Here is a 19,239-nt window from a genome sequence, read left to right as displayed (position 1 = left end):
TTCAGAATGCAGCTGCGCGGGTGATAGAGGGAGCCACACGTGGCTCCCATGTAACACCGCTCCTGCGCAGACTGCACTGGCTGCCTGTGGTCTTTCGGGTGCACTTTAAGGTTTTGGTTACTACCTTTAAAGCGCTCCATGGCTTAGGGCCTGGGTACTTACGGGACCGCCTGCTGTTACCTCCCACCTCCCACCGACCCGTACGCTCGCACAGAGAGGGACTTCTCAGGGTGCCGTCCACCAACCAATGTCGGCTGGCGGCCCCCAGGGGAAGATCCTTCTCTGTGGGGGCTCCTACCCTTTGGAACGAACTCCCCCCTAATTTGCGTCAATTGCCTGACCTTCGGACCTTCCGCCGCGAGCTGAAAACGCATTTATTTATTCGAGCAGGACTGGCTTAAACTTTTTAAATTCTTAAATTTTAATTTTAAATATTAATTTTAACCGGGGTTGTAATTTATATGAATTTTAAGGGTTTTTAAGTTTAAACATTTTAAATTTTGGCCAATAATAAAATAAGTTTTTTAATTCTCTGTTTTAACTGTACATTGTTATTGTTTTATATTGGCTGTACACTGCCCTGAGTCCTTCGGGAGAAGGGCGGTATAAAAATCTAATTAATAAATAAATAAATAAATAAATAAATAAATAAATAAATAAATAAATAAATAAATAAATAAATAAATAAATAAATAAAATAAAATAAATATTGGAAATTGAGTTAGAGTTATAAGTATATTCCATTTACAATATATATATTCCATTTATATATATATAAATTAATTAATCTGTGCATTGTGAAAATAGTACTTATAGATATCTATATAAATATATAGTGGTAATAAATAATTAGTGGCTAGTAGAAAATAGAGATTAAGCTAAAATAATAAGGGGATCAAGCTATAAAGAATGGTGATTTATGAAAATAAACACCACTGAATACAAGGTATTACTGAGATTGTTTCTAAGAGGAACTGAGTGGATCTGAATTGTTGAGAATTAAACAATAGAGTATTGTAACAAATAAACTTGAAATATGAGATTAAGATAATTAAATAAATAGAGGGGAACTCCGAGAAAAGGAATGAAGTAGGGGGATTTTAAAATAAAACACAGCGAATGGTAGTTGTGGTTGGGAAGTAAATAGAAACTTGAGGAATATGATAAGCACTATGACAACATCATTGAGAACAGGAAAGAAAACAATAACAAGCCCATCACTGATAGCCTCATCCCCATTAGGTCAGAGAATGATAGAAGGAATGTTGGGGGCAGAAAAACAATGTAATATCAAACATGCAAACTATGCAGACAACATTATTGACCATTCAGGAAACGATGATGAAGATGCAGGAAACAATGTGAAAAAATCACATGGAAATAAAAGGTGATATAAATAAATTGGACAATAAGATAGAGACGATACAACAAACAATTGAGAAAAATGAAGAAATGATAAAGACTGTGGAAGTGAGATCAGAACAAACAGAAAAAAAGGTGGAAATAGTAGACAAAAAATTGATGGCAATGAATAAAGAACTGGAAGAATCAATTATCCATTTGGAGATGGAGCAGGCTGCATTCTATCTGAGATTCCAGAACATTATAGAAAAAAAGGAAGGAGACCTGCGCACTATTATGGCATAGCTGATAGCGGAAGCATTACAGAGGGATAGGCAAGAAATATTATTGGAGATTGATGAAGTGTACTGAATCCACACGAATTATGCCAGGCACAACAGACTGCCATGAGAAGTCCATGTAAGGTTTGCCAGAAAGAAAGTTAGAGATATAATCTATAAGATCACAAGAGATGATCCAATGATTTATAAGGACAGAGAAATCCAAACATTAAAACAAGTCCCGAAGAAAGTAAGAGAACAATGAAGAGACTGTCGGTTCCTCACCGCACAGCTGACTAAAAGAAACATATTATTTAGATGGTTAACCCCAGAATGGATGTTGGTATCATGGCAGGAGAGAAAGATAAAGATAGAGAAGCTGGAAAAGGCACAAGAATTGTATGATCAATTGGAGGGTGTGGAAGAAGACAGCAGCAGTAAAGAGGAATTAGAATCTAAAAGCCAGGGCCACCAGCAATGGGAGTTAAAAGAAACAGAACTGGAGTTAGGAAACAAGGGAGAAAAGGAACAAAAGGAAGAAGGAGTGGGACTGGGAACATGACCACAAAGTGATGTTAGAATCACAAAGCAACCAGCATCATTACAAATTATATGGGATGTGGCTAAAGCATATCTAAAGCCTATATAGCAAAATAAAAAAATAAAAAAGGGGAAAAGGCAAAAGCAAAATACCCTTCAGGAGGAGATCAAAAAATTAGAATTTAAATTCTGCAGCCCCAGAATGAAAAAACTAAAGGGAAATTGGTTTTAGCTAAACATAAATTAAAAATGGTGGAGCAAGAGGAAAGGGCAAGGGAATTGAAAGCAGCAAAACAATTTTTTTTTTGAACACGAAAATAAGCCCGGAAGATGGCTAGCCTGTAAATTAAAAAAGGAAAGAGAAAAAAGATTGACCCAGGAACTGCAGGATGATAATGGAAAGCTACACTATAAAATGGAAAAAAAGAAAATAATAATTCAGAATTACTTTGAGGAGCTATACAAAGAAGAAGAAATAGATGAGGATAATATAAAACAGTACTTAAAGGTCAATGGTTTGCCAGAACTAAAAGAAGAGCAGAGGGAAAGATTAAAGAGATAACAGCCACAGAATTAAAAAGAGCAGTGCAAAAACAATGGACAATGGCCAGATGGACTTCCAGGGGAGGTATATAAGAACCCTCATGAGGATTTTGAATCAATATTACTGGAAGTGTATAACGATGTATTGGAAAAAGCCAAACTACCACACTCCTGGACAGAAGCTTACATTTCTCTCATTCCAAAAGAAGGTACAGACCCCAAACAGATAAAAAATTATAGACCAATCTCATTGCTGAACACAGATTACAAAATTTTTACTACCATAATGGCGGAAAGTTTGAAAATAGTATTAAATGAAATAATACATTTGGATCAAAATGGTTTTCTACCTGCAAGGCAAATTAGAAACTGTCAGATCCGTGTATCTGCCATTCTTCATGGAAGAAGGAGGGGATTAGGAGTGTCACATTTAGGTCTTTTCCTGAGTATCCAATTTCTTGCCTGATTCTCTTTGTATAAATTTTACCCTGATTAATAACCATTGCCTGGCTCCAGGAATCCCTGAAGAAATCTCACACCTCAGGAAAAAGGGGGAATGAATGCATTGTAAAAAGAACCCTGAGAAACTCTTTGTATCTGTTTCTCAGAGAGGCTGTTGCAATTTATATCCACATCGGAAGGTGGGCAGGGGTTCCTTATTTCCTTTACCCTGAACTGTATGCCCTAAGGGACTCCAGAGCCTGCTTTGAGTTTTTGACTTGCTTTCATCCCTTTCAATAAAAGATTCCTTTTGAAATACAAAGTTCTCAAGAGTTCGTACTTTCTTGGAAGGGTGGGGAGAAGCTGGTCTTTACAGAAACAATATAAGAACAGTGTTAAATGTTTTAGAGTACTATGAAGCACACCCTGAAAAACAGGTGGCACTAATATTTTTGGATGCCCAGAAAGGACAATCTTAATTGGCAGTTTTTGTTCCAACAGATTAAAGATATGAGATTTGGAGGGAAGTTTTGAGAAGATGATAAAGGCAATATATACGACGCAAAAAGCTAGAGTGATAATGGAGATAACACAGAGAAATTTGAGATAAATAAAGGAGTAAGATAGGGATGTCCAATGTCACCTCTGCTTTTCATCTTGACATTAGAAGTGCTGCTAACCCAGATTAGGCACAATGAGATAAAAGGATTGAAGATTAAAAAAGAAGAATATAAGACACAGGCATTCACCGATGACCTAGTGTTCTTCATAGAAGAACCATTACAGACAGGAAACAACCTAATAAATGAAATAGAAAAATATGGGACAGTGGCAGGACTGAAAATTAATAGAGAAAAGACTAAAATGTTAGTAAAAAAATTAACTGAAAAACAAAAGACAAAATTAGAAAAAGAACTGGGATTGCAAATTGAAAAAGAGATTAAATATTTAGGAATCTGGCTTAAAGTAAGGTGTTTGTCAATAAAAGATGACAATTACGAAAAATTGATACAACAAATTAAAAAAGATTTGGAGATTTGGGAAAAATTGCAGTTATCATTATTAGGAAGAATGGGGGTGATCAAAATGAACATATTGCCAAAATTATTATATTTATTTCAGACAGTCCCTATAAAACTAGAAAGGAGATTATTTGAAGAACTAAACAGAATAATTAAAAAAATTATATGGCTGGGTAAGAAAGCAAAGATAAATATGAAAATGCTACAAGATAGTAGAAGCAGAGGAGACTTTGGACTTCCAAAATGAGAACTTTACTATCAAGCAGCGTGGCTATTGTGGATTAGAGATTGGATAAATTTAGACAATAAAAGGGTTTTAACAATCAAAAGACATGATCTACAGGTGGGATGGCATGCCTTCCTATGGGAAAAATGCAGCAAGACACATTCATATTTCTACTGGCATCAAATAAGAGATGCATTGATAGGGACATGGGGAAAAATGAAAAGAAAACATTATATGAAACTGCCAAAATGGGTTTCGCCCATGGAGGCAACGATTTACCCAAATACCCAAATAAAAAAAGATGATAAGATAGAAAGAATTATTAGATAGTCAGGGGAATCTTAAACCAAATGAAGAATTAAAAGAACAGAGTATAATTATAGATTGGTGGCCATACCTGCAGACACAGTTGAGATACAAAAAAAGATATGGAAGAATATGGAATTCAAGGGACACCAGAACAATTGGACCAAATTTTGACAGGCAAAGAAGAAAAGTTTATAACAAAAGCATATAACTATTTGTTAGAGGTAGAAATGGGAGAAGAAATAGTGAAAGTTCCAATGATAGCATGGGCACAAAACATAGGCTGTAATATAAAATTAGAGGAATGGGAAAAATTATGGAGCAAAAATTATAAATTAATATTGTCAACTGTATACAAAGAAAATCAGTACAAAATGTTTTACAGGTGGCATTTAACACTGGCAAGATTGGCTAAAATGTATGCAAATATGAAACCGGAGTGCTGGAAGTGTAAGTACAAAGATGGAACATTTTATCACATGTGATGGCAATGCCCCAAAGCAAAAAAAATATTGGGAACAGATAAGGGGATAGCTGCAGGAAATAACAGGAGAACAAATTTAATTCAAAGCTGAATTATTTTTATTAGGAATGATTAACTGAAAGATCCAGAAGCTACTCCAATACATTATTCTACACATAGTAACAGCAGCAAGAATTATCTATGCGCAATGTTGGAAATTAGAAAATATACCAGACAATGAGATGATTATATACAAGATACTAGAATGTGCTGAGATGTATAGGCTCATGTTAGAAATGAAAGGTAACGAAGAAGCAGAGTTTTATGAGGTGTGGGATAAGTGGTATAACTGGTTAGAACAGAGGAATAAAAATGTATAGGAATAAATGTAAATACCTGTAAGAGACACATGACACAGTACTGTTGAAAAATGTTTATTGTTATATAATTTGAAAATAAAAAATAAAATGTTAATAATAATAAAAAAAGAAATGTCCAAGGGAGGATGTGGTAGCCCTCAGTCTGGAGTGAATATCTTGCAAACTATTGCCAAAATATCTTGGTCTGGAAAGGATTTTCTTAAGACATCTTACTGTCAAACTAGCATAATCACAAGAACAGCTTAATAGTCATTGTGAATATGCCCAAATATAGCATACATCTGGCAATTTGAAGGTTAAATTGTTTAATGAATCCTTTGTGACCACACATATGCATCAGTTACATTAGTACAAGAAATTTTACATTTATAAGGTGCCTACCTTAGTCCTTATGGCTAGTTTACCTGTGAAATTGCTACTTTCCATTAAGTTCTTGTATCTGCATGTAACCTTCTTAGAAATTCTGTACACCAAATACATCTTGAAATTGTGCTGCAGCTGTGAAATTCTGGAAAACAAAACAAAAAACGCAACTGTACCAAGGAGTCCCCAGCAAGTACACCATAGCATCTTTTTTCCTTTGATCTTAAGTGCTGCATAGGCACAGCCCTAAAGTACAGCAGCTTTCCTGTTATTAAGCGTTGCTAGAATCAAAGTTAAAAAAGAAAAATGCTCTTAAACAAGTTTCAAGGTTTTTTAAACAATGTTTTAATATGTAGACATAGACAAATGAAGACACATGCCAGTAAATTAACAATCAGGGTATCAACTTCCTTTTTTTAAAGAGGCAGTGAAAATCAATTCTGATGTAATTAATATGATTTGTGTCCCTTCAAACCCCTTGTAGCCAGAGAGTCCATATTTATTATTATTTTTCCTTCAGGCTCTTTTGTAACAGCTGGATTACATTATCAAACAGCTAGAACATCTGCAGAAATAACCCTTTCAGTTGCTTGTTTGAGGATCATGCAGTCAGTCATAGGCAGGACTGCAGGAGTCCTGCTGTGCAGCAGAACTGAGCTAGGCTGAGAAAAAAGAGTGGGTTGGATAGCAATGCATTGTTTTCTCTAGAAAAAACATGTAATTTGCTCCTGTGTTCAAGCATGATTAATTCTTCTGTTGATTTGTAATTTAATTATAATATAATAAATATTCAGTTGTTGAGTGACAGCAGTGGATATTATAAAGGATTTTTGTTTAGAGTCCATTATATTCCATCACATGGCATTACTGTTGTAGGAGTTTATTGCTTTTGTTTGCCTTGCAGTAAAAATACTATTGACATATGTAATGTTCCAAAGCCCTATAAAGGTTGCCCTACACAGCTTCTTCCTATGAACTTAATCCAGAAATAATAGAAGAATAGAGAGCTGCATTTCTAGCAAGAAAATGTTTTACCATAAGTACCAGCAGGAAGCAAATAGGACCTTGGTCCACTGATTTGCAACTATTTCTGTGGCCCTTTGGCACAATATCATTGGAATACAGTACAAGAAACAAATTTAAATATTGGATGATATTTCAAAGAACCAAAAATATCTATGGATCAAAGTTCCTAAAGTTAATTCAATCACAATAGTTCCAGAAACTGAAATTAGACACACAAAACCAAAGTATAAAAATATAGATGATTTCCCTAAAAGAGATTTCCAAAATTGGAACTTTCAAAGTGATAAATAAATCCTATTTTTTGGCAGATACATACAAAACAATAATGAACAAAATGCTTCTGTTGCTTTCCCTTTTCAGAATTTTTAATGCTTGAGCAATATATTATTTAAGCTTATAAAAAAAATTCAAAAGCAGGTTCAGATTACATTGGGAAGTGACTGGTAAATGAACACCATGATAGGGTCATCCTGCTACTGTACACTACTTTTGGGGAGGAGGGCAGGGGAGGCAGTTATTGTGCCTTGTTTTTTCCCCTTATAACTTAGAAGAAGTCATAACAACAAAACTAATACAGGGCAGCACTGAAATAACCTATGAATTGACCCTTTGACAAGGATTAAAACGAAAATTATGGTGTATCCAAGAATTACAAGTAGTGCCAATATTGAAAGCAGTGTGTCAGCTCTGCCTGGTTTGGCTTGGCACCTTACTGGTAACCTGCCAACAAAAGAAGAGGGGGGGAGGATGAAAGTGGGAAGAAGGGGGGAAGGATAAAAGGGGGAAGAATGAAAGAGCAATAAAGTTTTGTGTGTACATAATAGGAAACCGGGAAGGCGAAATAATGGGGCATAAGGACCAGAGGGATTAGATTGGGGCAGGTCTGACATTAAGCCAGCTTTGCAGTTGTTGTCAACCTGGAAAGAAAACCACCTTTTCTCATCTTGGGATGATAACTCCATCAAACAACATCTTCCTATCTCAGGTTCTTGGGTTAATGCCCTAATCTTGTTTTGAGCATTGGTAAAATGTATATTTGGATTAAACTAATCATAATATTTCTACTTGTAATTTTCTCATTCTTCAGGCTGAAATATCTTACGTATGTAGATGTAAAAATAAAATATTTCATCTGGAAAGAGTTGACCTGAAAACTAAAGCATAATACAGGCATTTTTTCTTATGACAGGGCAATCAGTAATTGCTTTCTATTATCATCATCGTCATCATCATCATCATCGTCACCTTCATCTTTTTAGCCATTATACACCAGGAAAACAACAGCAGTCCAAGCAATTTTTCTCTTCAGGAAAATTAGCTTCTGTAAAATAGTGTTGTGTATAAAAAAGAAAATTAGCTTCTGTAAAATAGTGTTGTGTATAAAAAAGAAGCCATAAACACTTAGCTGATTATTACATGAGAAAGATGTAATTTACATTTGCCTCTGTCCAGCCTAGAGGTGTATTTAACATTAGCAGCAGTTCAACAAGTTGGCATGTTAGCCTGCAGATTTTTTGATCTTTTAAAAAAATAGTGCAGCTAGTCCTCAACTTACAACAGTTCATTTAATGACCATTTAAAGTTACAATGGCACTGAAAAAAGTGACTTATGATTGTTTTTCACAGTTATGACCATTGCAGCATCCCCATAATCATGTGATCAAAATGTGAACACTTGCGAACTGACTCATATTTATGACCGTTGTTGTGTCCCAAGGTTCAGTGATCTCCTTTTGTGACCTTTGTCAAAGCAAAGTCAATGGGGAAACCAGAATCACTTAACAACTGGGCTAGTAACTTATCAACTGCAGTGATTCATTTAACAACTGTGGCAAGAAAGTTTATAAAATGGGGCAAAACTCACTTAATACATATTTTACTTAAGAGACTTCTGGTGGCGACGTCATAGCAGTGTGGGGAAAACAGAATGGTCTCTATTTCTAGACCCTGAATTTTTCACGCTTGGGGATCCCTTTTGGGTATGGTGAGCCTGGTGAGCCACGCAGAATAGAGGGGAAGCCTGGAGGGCAGAGAGGTGAAATGCAATCACCTGCTGCAATGAAGGAAATCCCTGTCAACCCAACCTGAAAGTGTCTGTCATCGTGCTATGCAGACCTGAGGCTGTGACGAGACAGAGAGGCTAAGGAAGAGAAGATTTACTTAACAGACTGTGATATTCCATCTGGCCAAAAATCCCAAAGCTGCAACAGTGATAATAGGCCATAAAAGTAAGTCCCGATTATCTGGTTAAAAAGGAAGCTCCAGCTGGGGGAAGAATGAGTGGCGACCCAGCGGGAGGACCAGTGACTCAGCATACTAACTTTAACTGTAAGAGGGAAGAGAGGACATAAATTCCTGAGTTAGTAAGATCGAAAGGAGACGAGAGGGTATCCCGACAAGGAATCGGAGGAAAAGAGGAGGGAAAGGAGGATCAGAGAGAGATTGGGTGAACCAGAGCAACAGGAAAAAAAGGAAAAAGGTGAGAAATGGCGAGAGCAGACTGCAGTGGACTATGGTGGTGAGAGAGGCTTGAGTAGTTGGGCATTTAAGATGGAGGTTGGAGGAAGAAACCGGTGTCCCAAAACGATGGAAAAAGAGACAGGAGACGCACAGAGAATGATACAAAGCAGAGAGGGAGCAGAAGGGCTCAGTGTTGAACAAGGAGGAAGAAAGGATTAAAAATGATTTAACAGAAAACAAGACATTTACGAAGGATGAAAGAGGAACATGGAGAAGCAACTGCCTGGACATAGAATGTAACATCAGCAAGGGACTATTTATTAATTTACCAAGTTAATTAAGAAAAATATTTATACATATTTAGCATAAATATAGGTTTAGCAAGCAACTCATGAACTAATAACCATAAAAACTATATTTAAATTGTCTATACTCAAAACTATATTACACCTGTAACTATATATTTAGATAGATATATATATTTGTTTATATCTCTACATATTTATATTTCAATTTATATATATATATATATATATATATATATATATATATATATATATATATATATATTGATCAAACTATACATTGTTATATTTATAGTTAATTTTACTTATATATTGATTAACTGATTAACTGACAAACCAATTCTTATTTATATATCTAAAATTTATACACACACACACACACACACACACACACACATATATATACTTAACTTATATATTTATTGAATAACCAGTATTCATATTCATATTTATATCTATATTATATTTATATCTGTAGTTAAGTGTGTGTGTGTGTGTGTGTGTGTGTGTGTGTGTGTGTGTGTGTGTACATCCTGGCGTATTCGGGTCTTTTCCTGTGTAAGGTTGAGAGTATCTTGGTGACGTTTCGACGAGGTTTCACTCGTCATCTTCAGGCTGGTGCTTTCGGCTTTGTGCTTGTGTGAGCAAAGCGTGGTCGGAGCTGCCATCTATCTATAAATACTGGTGGGGTGGGGTGGAGTGTGGGCTTTGCTGTTGTAAGCGGGTTGGTTGGCTTTGTGGATTAGGTATTTGCAGATTAGTCGGCTGTTTCGTAGCATCCTGTGTGGGTGTAGTCCTAGTTGTGTGCCCATTAGTCTTTTGTGTTGTAACGACCTGGGTAATGGGCTGTGTGGAAACATCCTGAGTTCTGGGAATGTGACTTCCTGATTCTTGTTTTGTAACATCGTGAGTGGTAGGTTGTGTTGTAACATCCTGACCTTTGGTGTTATGGCCTGTTGGGTTAACGTGATGATACCTCCCGCCTACCAGACATCTGGAAACTAGCCCTAGTCAACAAATGAGTCCCAGCCACAAAAATTCACACCGGACCCAGGATAACACACGACGCCACCACCAGTCATCCTCACCAGATTCAAACCCAAACCCATCCCACAGATGAAACACAACCACCATCCAGAAGCCAGACCATGCTGGCACCACCAGATGCTGCACCCCCTCCGATCCCCACACAAAGCAAATTGACATATGCCATGAACACATGACAAGACCGCAAACTTGGAGCCAAACCAAAACCCGGGATACTGCATTATAGCTATCTGCTCAGGACATTACATCACAGAACCCAACAGGCCACAACACCAAAGCTCAGGATGTTACAACACAACCTACCACCCAGGATGTTACAGCACAAGACTCAGGAGGTCACATTCCCAGAACTCAGGATATTTCCACACAACCCATTACCAGCTGTTCCAGGCACAGTGGGCCACTATCCCCAACCAACCCCAGCCCCCTGAGCTGACCCTTTCATCTCCCCACTGACTGCCCTGCTGCGGATCAAGAGCCAACCCCCAAAGCGCCTGCTTGGCTGATGGCTCCCATTTCTGCAACTTGAAGAGATTCTGAGAGAAGCCCCTGTCCGACTTGTAGGATCCTTCCATGGTGGCCACCAAAACCCTGACTGGTAAAACCTGGGTGAATTGGGGACCTGGGGGTGCCGAACAGTGTCACTCAGCCAGAGCCTGGAAGAACAAGAGGGGCTCAATCAAGGGAGCCTGGAACTGGGATGGAGCCTGCTGAGACATGAGACCTCTTTAATGTGCTGAAAGTTGATCCAGAAGCAACAGATGAAAGCCCACAAGAGAGGCAAATGAGTGTGGAAGCCGACTTGGCCCCTTTGATGTTATTATCCCAAGAACAGCCACAAGAACAAAGGATGACAAGGGCGGCTATTAAGTGTAAAGAAAAGGAAGATCACCTTCAAAGTAAAAGTCAGGATTCTACTACAGAAGCAGTGGGAGGAGCGAGGGCAAAGACAAAGGGGAGTGAGGATCTTCAGCTGATTGCTCAAAAGCTTCGTGAGGCCAGTGATGGCAAATAAATTCCTGACTTGAAATGTTAATGGTTTGAATTCAGCGCAGAAAAGAAGAAAAATATTTCATTATTTGAGACAATTTAAAAATGATGTGATTTGTTTACAAGAGACACATATTAAACTATCAGATCAAAAATACCTAATAAACTCAAAACTAGGTAAACATTTTGTTGCTTCAGCCTTGGATAAGAAAAATGGTATAGTAGTATATTTGAGAAAAGATATACCAACTAAATTAATTGAATCAGATATTCAAGAGAGATATATTGTTATTGAACTTGCATTAGAAGGAAAAAAGACACTCTTGATTGGTATATATGCACCTAACCAGCAAAAAGAAAAATTCTATAGAATCCTGCATGACAAACTGACCCTTTGGGATTATAAATCGTTTATTATACTAGGGGATCGGAATGGTGTAATAGATATCTGAAAGGATAAGAGAATTCTCGCTAAGAAAATCCCTACACATGCAAAGCTGCCCAAATCTTTTTTTGAGATGATGGAAGATTTTGAGTTGAGAGATGTATGGAGAATGCGGAATCTTGAAGATAAAGATTATACTTTTTTTTCTGATAGGCATCAATCTTTCACGTATTGCCTTTATATTAACTACCAATGATTTGCTTTCTAGGGTAAAGAAAACGAAGATATTTTCAAGGTGCTTATCTGACCATAGTCCAGTATGGTTAGAATTGCAACAAGAAAAAGGTGGCAGAAGAACATGGAGAATAAATGAAAATTTGTTTAGATATGAAGACAATGTAAATCAATGTAAAAAACAAATGAAAGAATTTTTTGATGATAATTTGAATAGGGGAACATCGATAGAAATGGTTTGGGACGCGAGTAAGGCTTTTATGAGAGGAGTTTTAATATATATGAATAATAAACAGAGGAGTAAATAACAAAAACAGTGTAGGTATTTAGAAGTGGAAATTCAAAAGACAACAATTATTAATACATAGTCTACATGATCAAAAATTTAAAGATGTAATAAAGATATTACAGAGTCAATTTAATATGATAATGGTAGACCAGGTGGCAGGGCCTCTGTGGCTCAGACTGGTAAGACAGTCTGTTATTAACAGCAGCTGCTTGCAATTACTGCAGGTTCAAGACCCACTAGGCCCAAGGTTGACTCAGCCTTCCATCCTTTATAAGGTAAGTAAAATGAGGACCCAGATTGTTGGGGGCAATAAGTTGACTTTGTATATAATATACAAATGGATGAAGACTATTGCTTGACATAGTGTAAGCTGGCCTGAGTCTTCGGAGAAGGGCGAGATATAAATGCAAATAAAAAAACAAACAAACAAACAAATATACAGTATGCTAAACATAATACTTTTTGTAATGCAAATAGACCTGGTAGGTGGTTAGCATATATATTAAGGAAAAAACAAAAAGCACGTATTATAGAAAAAATAAAATAAAATAAAATAAATTAATAAAATTAAAAAAGGTTTTTTAGAATAATATACAAATTTATATGCTAAAGATACAAAATGTTTAGAAAAAGAATATAAAGTTCTTGCCGCAATTTTTTTTATTGGGAATTATTACGGATTGTACAGTAATTGAGACTAAGTTGATTTTAAACTTAATAACAGCGGCAAGCCTATTGATAGGACAATACTGGAAGAAAAAAGAGTTACCTACAACAAAAGAATGGATATTGAAAGTTGCTAATTTGGCTGAGATGGCTAAAATCTCAGCCTTTTTGAAAGTCACTACACAAGAAAAATATATAACTGAATGGAAAAAAAGGATTGAATATACGCAAAATAGATATCAGATTAAGAGATATCAGATTGCCTTTGAATGGTTAGGATGTATTTATCTCTGATTTGTATGGGGGAAGTTAGGATTTGAGAAGAAGGGGAGGATTATGATTTGTGTTAGGAAAAATTTAGCATATGATTGTTTTTTCTTTTGAACTATACCTTGTGTTTGTTCTGGGAAGTCGGGGGAGGGGAGGGAGGAGGGTGGTTTTGGAGGGAGGGGGAGGGGATGGAGTGGGGGGAGGGGGGGAAAAGGGGGGTGAAAATTTTTGTAAAAACTTTTTCAATTAAAAAAAAAAAGAAAGCTTCCAGTGATGAAGCTCCCACAACGTCTGAAGGCAAGCTGTTTCATTGGTTGATAGTTCTCACTGTCAGAAAATTTCCCCTTATTTCCAGGTTAGATTTCTCCTTTTTCAGTTTCCATCCATTATTCCTTGTCTGGCCCTCAGGTGCTTTGGAAAATAGCTTGACCCCCCTCCTCTCTGTGGTAGCCCCTCAAATATTGGTACACTGGTATCATGTCACCCCGGTTCTTCTCTTCACTAGACTAGCCATGCCCAGTTCCTGCAACCATTCATCATATGTTTTAGCCTCCAGTCCCCTAATCATCATGGTTGCCCTTCTCTGCACTGTTTCTAGAGTCTCAACATCTTTTTTATAGTGTGGTGACCAAAACTGGATGCAGTATTCTAGGTGTGGTCTTACTAAGGCTTTATAGAGTGGTATTAGTACCTCACTTGATCTTGATTGTATCCCTCTGTTAATGCAATTTAGGATTGCATTGGCTTTTTTGGCTGCCAGTGCAAACTGTTGGCTCATATTTAATTGGTTTTCCACTAAGACTCCAAGATCCCTCTCACAGTTACTGCTATTAAGCCTGATTTCACCCAGTCTATATGTGTACTTCTGGTTTTTCTTGCCTAAAATTAAATTAATTTTTTTTTAATACTATAGTTATGGCTATAGTATTAAAGAATTTAATCTGATCTTCATTACTATAAGTATTGACTGAATTTATACCGGCATCCCGGTACAGTCAGCTGCAGCCGCGGCTGACTGTTGGGGGCGAGTCATTGGCCCCAATGGAGAGGGTGCGCAATTTGGGCGTTCTCCTGGATGGACGGCTGTCTTTTGAAGATCATTTGACGGCCGTCTCCAGGAGAGCCTTTTACCAGGTTCGCCTGGTTCGCCAGTTGCGCCCCTTTCTAGACCGGGATGCCTTGTGCACGGTCACTCATGCTCTCGTGACATCTCGGCTGGACTACTGCAATGCTCTCTACATGGGGCTCCCCTTGAGGAGCACCCGGAGACTCCAGGTAGTTCAGAATGCAGCTGCGTGGGTGATAGAGGGAGCCCCTCATGGCTCCCATGTAACACCTCTCCTGCGCAGACTGCACTGGCTGCCTGTGGTTTTCCGGGTGCGCTTCAAGGTTTTGGTAATGATCTTCAAAGCGCTCCATGGCATAGGGCCGGGTTACTTACGGGACCGTCTGCTGCCACCGAATGCCTCCCACCGACCCGTGCGCTCTCACAGAGAGGGACTCCTCAGGGTGCCGTCGGCCAGGCAGTGCCGACTGGCGACGCCCAGGGGAAGGGCCTTTTCTGTGGGGGCTCCCACCCTCTGGAACGAGCTTCCCCCAGGACTTCGACAACTTCCTGACCTTCGGACCTTCCGTCGCGAGCTTAAGACACATCTATTCATTTGCGCAGGACTGGACTAGGGTTTTAAATTTTTAAATGACTAAATTTTAGCTTTGGTTTTAAATTGGGTTTTATTATTTATATCTTATTTTAAATATTTGGCCTTTATAATAAGTTTTTTAGATGAATGTTTTATTTTGTATATTTGTATGTTTTTATATGGCTGTACACCGCCCTGAGTCCTTAGGGAGATAGGGCGGTATAGAAATACAAATAAATAAAATAAATAAATAAAAATAAATAAATAAATACTACAGTACTGTATGGATTAAACAGAGTTTTCTTCATATTGTGTAATTACCCAATTCACATACTGTTTCTCACTCCATCTCACTCCTCACAATGTTGTCTATCCTGACATAGATAAAAGTAATTTTGGACTAGATTGGTACAATTATTTGCATTCCTAATGTTTTTTCTCTGTTTCTCAAAGTGCTCATGTCAATCTACTCTTGATTTTTAATTAGTAAAATATAGAGAACTGTTGCTATTGGGGTTGCATCTGGCAAGAGAGACTTCCGATGATAATGACTTTTGTCATTACACAATTTTGTGTGTGCAAAATTTTACTGTTGCCACCAGCGGAGTGAGGTTTTATTGGCTTTTGTATTGGGGTTTTATTTCTGTAAACTACCTGGAGTCAATGTGAGTGAATGGGGCAGCCATATAAATTTTCTTAATAAATAAATAATAAATAAACACAAATATACAAATAAAGTTCGCTGCATAGTAGTTGATGGGAAGAAAAAATGAAAAGCTTGATGCTTTGTTGAACAGCCCTTTCTTTTCTATATTTTCTTTGCTCAGAACTGGGAGATTATTTTTTTAGTTCTGACTTGAAATTAACATCACACAGCACATAGATGTCAGTTTTTTCTCTAAATCATGGCATGTGCTCTTGCAAAACAGATGGATTTATATTACTGCGCTTTAAAGTCTACTTAATGAAAATAATGGATAGTCAGGTTGTTCCATTTAGACAAGCATATAACCTCTAGCGAAAGGATATCTTTCTTCTAGTTTGTTGACAGGCTATAAAGTGCTAAAGAAAATGAATTAGAAATGTCTTCAGAGAAGCAGGGAAAGCAGAAAAAGAAAGTACACATTTAGGCTCACAAAAATGTTTTATTTTTTTTAAATCTAAAAGAAAAAAAAATGAAGTAGAAGTTGTCACGCCTTCCCTTTTGACCTTAAAATACACACAATAAAAAGAATACAAATACATAAAATACAAAGTACAAATACATGCAATTCAATTTAAAACATCAGTCATATGCCAACAAGATGCTTAAATAATTCTCATAGGAGCTTGTCATATTAAATTATAAGAACTGAAACAAAAAAGCAAATATCTTTACAGAAATCTCTATATACAATTTACATAAATGTTTCAGTAACGTATTACCCTATTTCACTGAAATCATCTGCATATGTAAGGATTAATTGTAAGTAAAATTGATGATATTCATAATAAAAATAAAGGTTTGTGATAATTTCCATTTTGAAAGAAACTGGGTTCTTTCTGCTTTTAATTAAGAATCATTTTCAGGAACTTTCTGGAACAATTAATTACACTCTGTAGGAAGTTAGCACCCACCCCTCTCCTAGGAAAATAAAATATTCTAGGAAATATTAAAAAGGTAGAATATTATATCTTCTGTTAAGTTCGGGAAGTAACGAGGCTGGAGACCCGGATAGTGACAACAGCTCTTTAATATAGGGTGAACCCAGCAACCAGGCTGGGGAAAAACCTCTCCTTATATACTGTTTAACCGGCGGCTTCAACCAATCAGCAACGTGCTTGTTTCCCGCCAAAACATTTAAAGATACATAACACTCCTCCCCTCCCAGAAAACACTTTACCTATATTTACATATTATTTACATGTTATTTTTCGACGTAGTCACGCAAATAACCTGGGCGTCTCCTGATTCTTTCGGACCTGCGCGGTTCAGTCCTTGGGAGTGGGTTGAGCTGGTCGGAGGGGCTGTTTGCTCTTCCCAGCTCTTTCTCTAGGCCATCCGGCCCTGGATTATTTGCCGGCTCTTTTTCTAGGCCATCCGGCCTTGGATTACTTGCAGAGTTGTCCCTGCTGTTTCCAAAGGGGACCTGATGGCGTCGCTGGACCTCCGGGAACTCAGCTAAGTCTTGCGCCTCTCCCGGGTTAAAGTCAGCTGTGGGTTCAAATAGTGTGTGGTCAGGGTCTGTTTCATTGAGCTCGGATTGTTCGGCTATTCTTTTTCTGATTTGATCTATGTGGCGCCTCCATACTCGGTTGTCTTTTAACTCAACCAAGTATGACTTTGGACCGGTTGCTTTTATGATTTGCCCTGCTAGCCAACTTGGGCCGTCCCCATAGTTGCGGGCCCACACTCGGTCGCCTATGCCCATTTCTCTCGTTTTTTCCAGTTCCCCCTTGTAACCCTCTGGTGTGTAATGGGGATTTAACCGGTCGAGTGGGCACCGGAGCTTCCGTCCCATCAATAATTCGGCTGGGCTTCTGCCTGTAGCAGTGCTGGGGGTTCTATGCTGAACGGCCAGAAAGAAATCTATCTTTGTTTGCCAGTCGCCTGGCTTGAGTCTGGACAATGCCTCTTTAGCGCTCCGGACGGAACGCTCTGCAAGGCCATTCGACGCAGGGTGGAAAGGCGCAGAGAGGGCATGTCGGATGCCCTCATCTGCCAAGAATTCCTCAAACTGGGTTGCCGTGAATTGCGGGCCGTTATCGGATACTAGCGTGTCGGGCAACCCATGGGTTGCAAATAGATGCCGCAGGGCTGCGATTACTGCCTCGGCTGTCATGGATCTCATGAGGATGATCTCCAACCATTTAGAGAAAGCGTCGACTACCACTAGGAAGGTTTGGCCGTGGAAAGGGCCAGCAAAATCAATGTGGATTCTCGACCAGGGCCCTTGGGGTTTTTCCCATTCCCTGACTGGGGCCGTTGGGGGTAGAGGTCTGGACTCTTGGCAAGCCTGGCATTTTCCTACCCTCTCAGCAATTTCTGAGTCCATTAGTGGCCACCAAACATAGCTTCTTGCTAGCCCCTTCATCCTTACGATCCCTGGGTGACCCTCGTGGAGGAGGTCCAATACCCTTTCCCTCAATTTCTCCGGGATCACCACTCGATCGCCCCACAGCAGGCACCCCCCTTGAGCCAAGAGTTCCCCACGTTTTTACAAATTCCTTAAACGCCGCCCGGCGCAGCGGCCACCCTCTTGTACCCAACCGAGTACAGTCCTCAAAGTAATGTCCGGTATGATGCCCGAGCCACCTCCTTAGATGTGACTGGGCCAGAGTCCAAAGAGTCAATTAGCAGGATGGGCGTCCCGGGTGGGGTCTTGATCGCCCTGGTAGTGGGCATCTGCTTAAAGCGTCCGCATGCCCCACTTCTTTTCCGGGTCGATGCTGCAGCTTGTAGGAATAAGCGGCTAAGAAGATAGTCCATCGGGTCAATCGTGGCGAAAGTGCCACAGGCGTTGGGCGGTCGCCAGCCAGTATCCCTAACAGCGGTCTATGGTCAGTAACAATTTCAAAGTCTCTCCCAAAAACGTATTCATGAAATTTTTTTACCCCTGACACAATTGCTAGTGCTTCCTTATCCAACTGGCTATAGTTCCTCTCTGTCGAGGACATCGTTCTGGAGTAGAAGGCTATTGGGGCTTCTGTGCCGTTTGGAAGTCTGTGGCTGAGCACAGCCCCACCCGTAAGGGAGGCATAAACCAGTAATAATGGCAATGAGCTATGATACTGGATCAGTAGGCTATCGCTCGAGAGTAGGTTTTTTACTGCTTCGAAAGCCCTAGCTTCCGACTTTCCCCAAGACCAAACAGTATTCTTTCCCAGAAGCTTATGCAGCGGCTCAGCAACGGTCGCCTTGTTTTTTAAAAAGACCGCGTAAAAATTCACTAGCCCCAGGAATGCCTGTAGCTCTGTTTTGTTTTTGGGCGCTGGAGCCTTTCTTATTGCCTTGACTTTGCTCTCAGTGGGGTGAATTCCT

The 19,239-nt window shown here is 38.7% G+C and overlaps 1 protein-coding gene across 1 annotated transcript; it reads right to left on the bottom strand.

Annotated features, from left to right (window-relative positions):
• Window positions 1-17,242: 17,242 nt before the first annotated feature.
• LOC131191282 (uncharacterized protein K02A2.6-like) lies at window positions 17,243-18,382 on the bottom strand (the record flags this gene model as incomplete). The annotated part of the gene is made up of 1 exon (XM_058169281.1): window positions 17,243-18,382. A coding segment is annotated over one exon (1,140 nt), but the record flags the coding sequence as incomplete, so codon positions are not given.
• Window positions 18,383-19,239: the final 857 nt, after the last annotated feature.

The sequence above is a fragment of the Ahaetulla prasina genome, chromosome 2, assembly GCF_028640845.1.
Source record: "Ahaetulla prasina isolate Xishuangbanna chromosome 2, ASM2864084v1, whole genome shotgun sequence".
NCBI lineage: Eukaryota > Metazoa > Chordata > Lepidosauria > Squamata > Colubridae > Ahaetulla > Ahaetulla prasina.
This window is presented reverse-complemented; position numbering and strand designations above follow the sequence as displayed.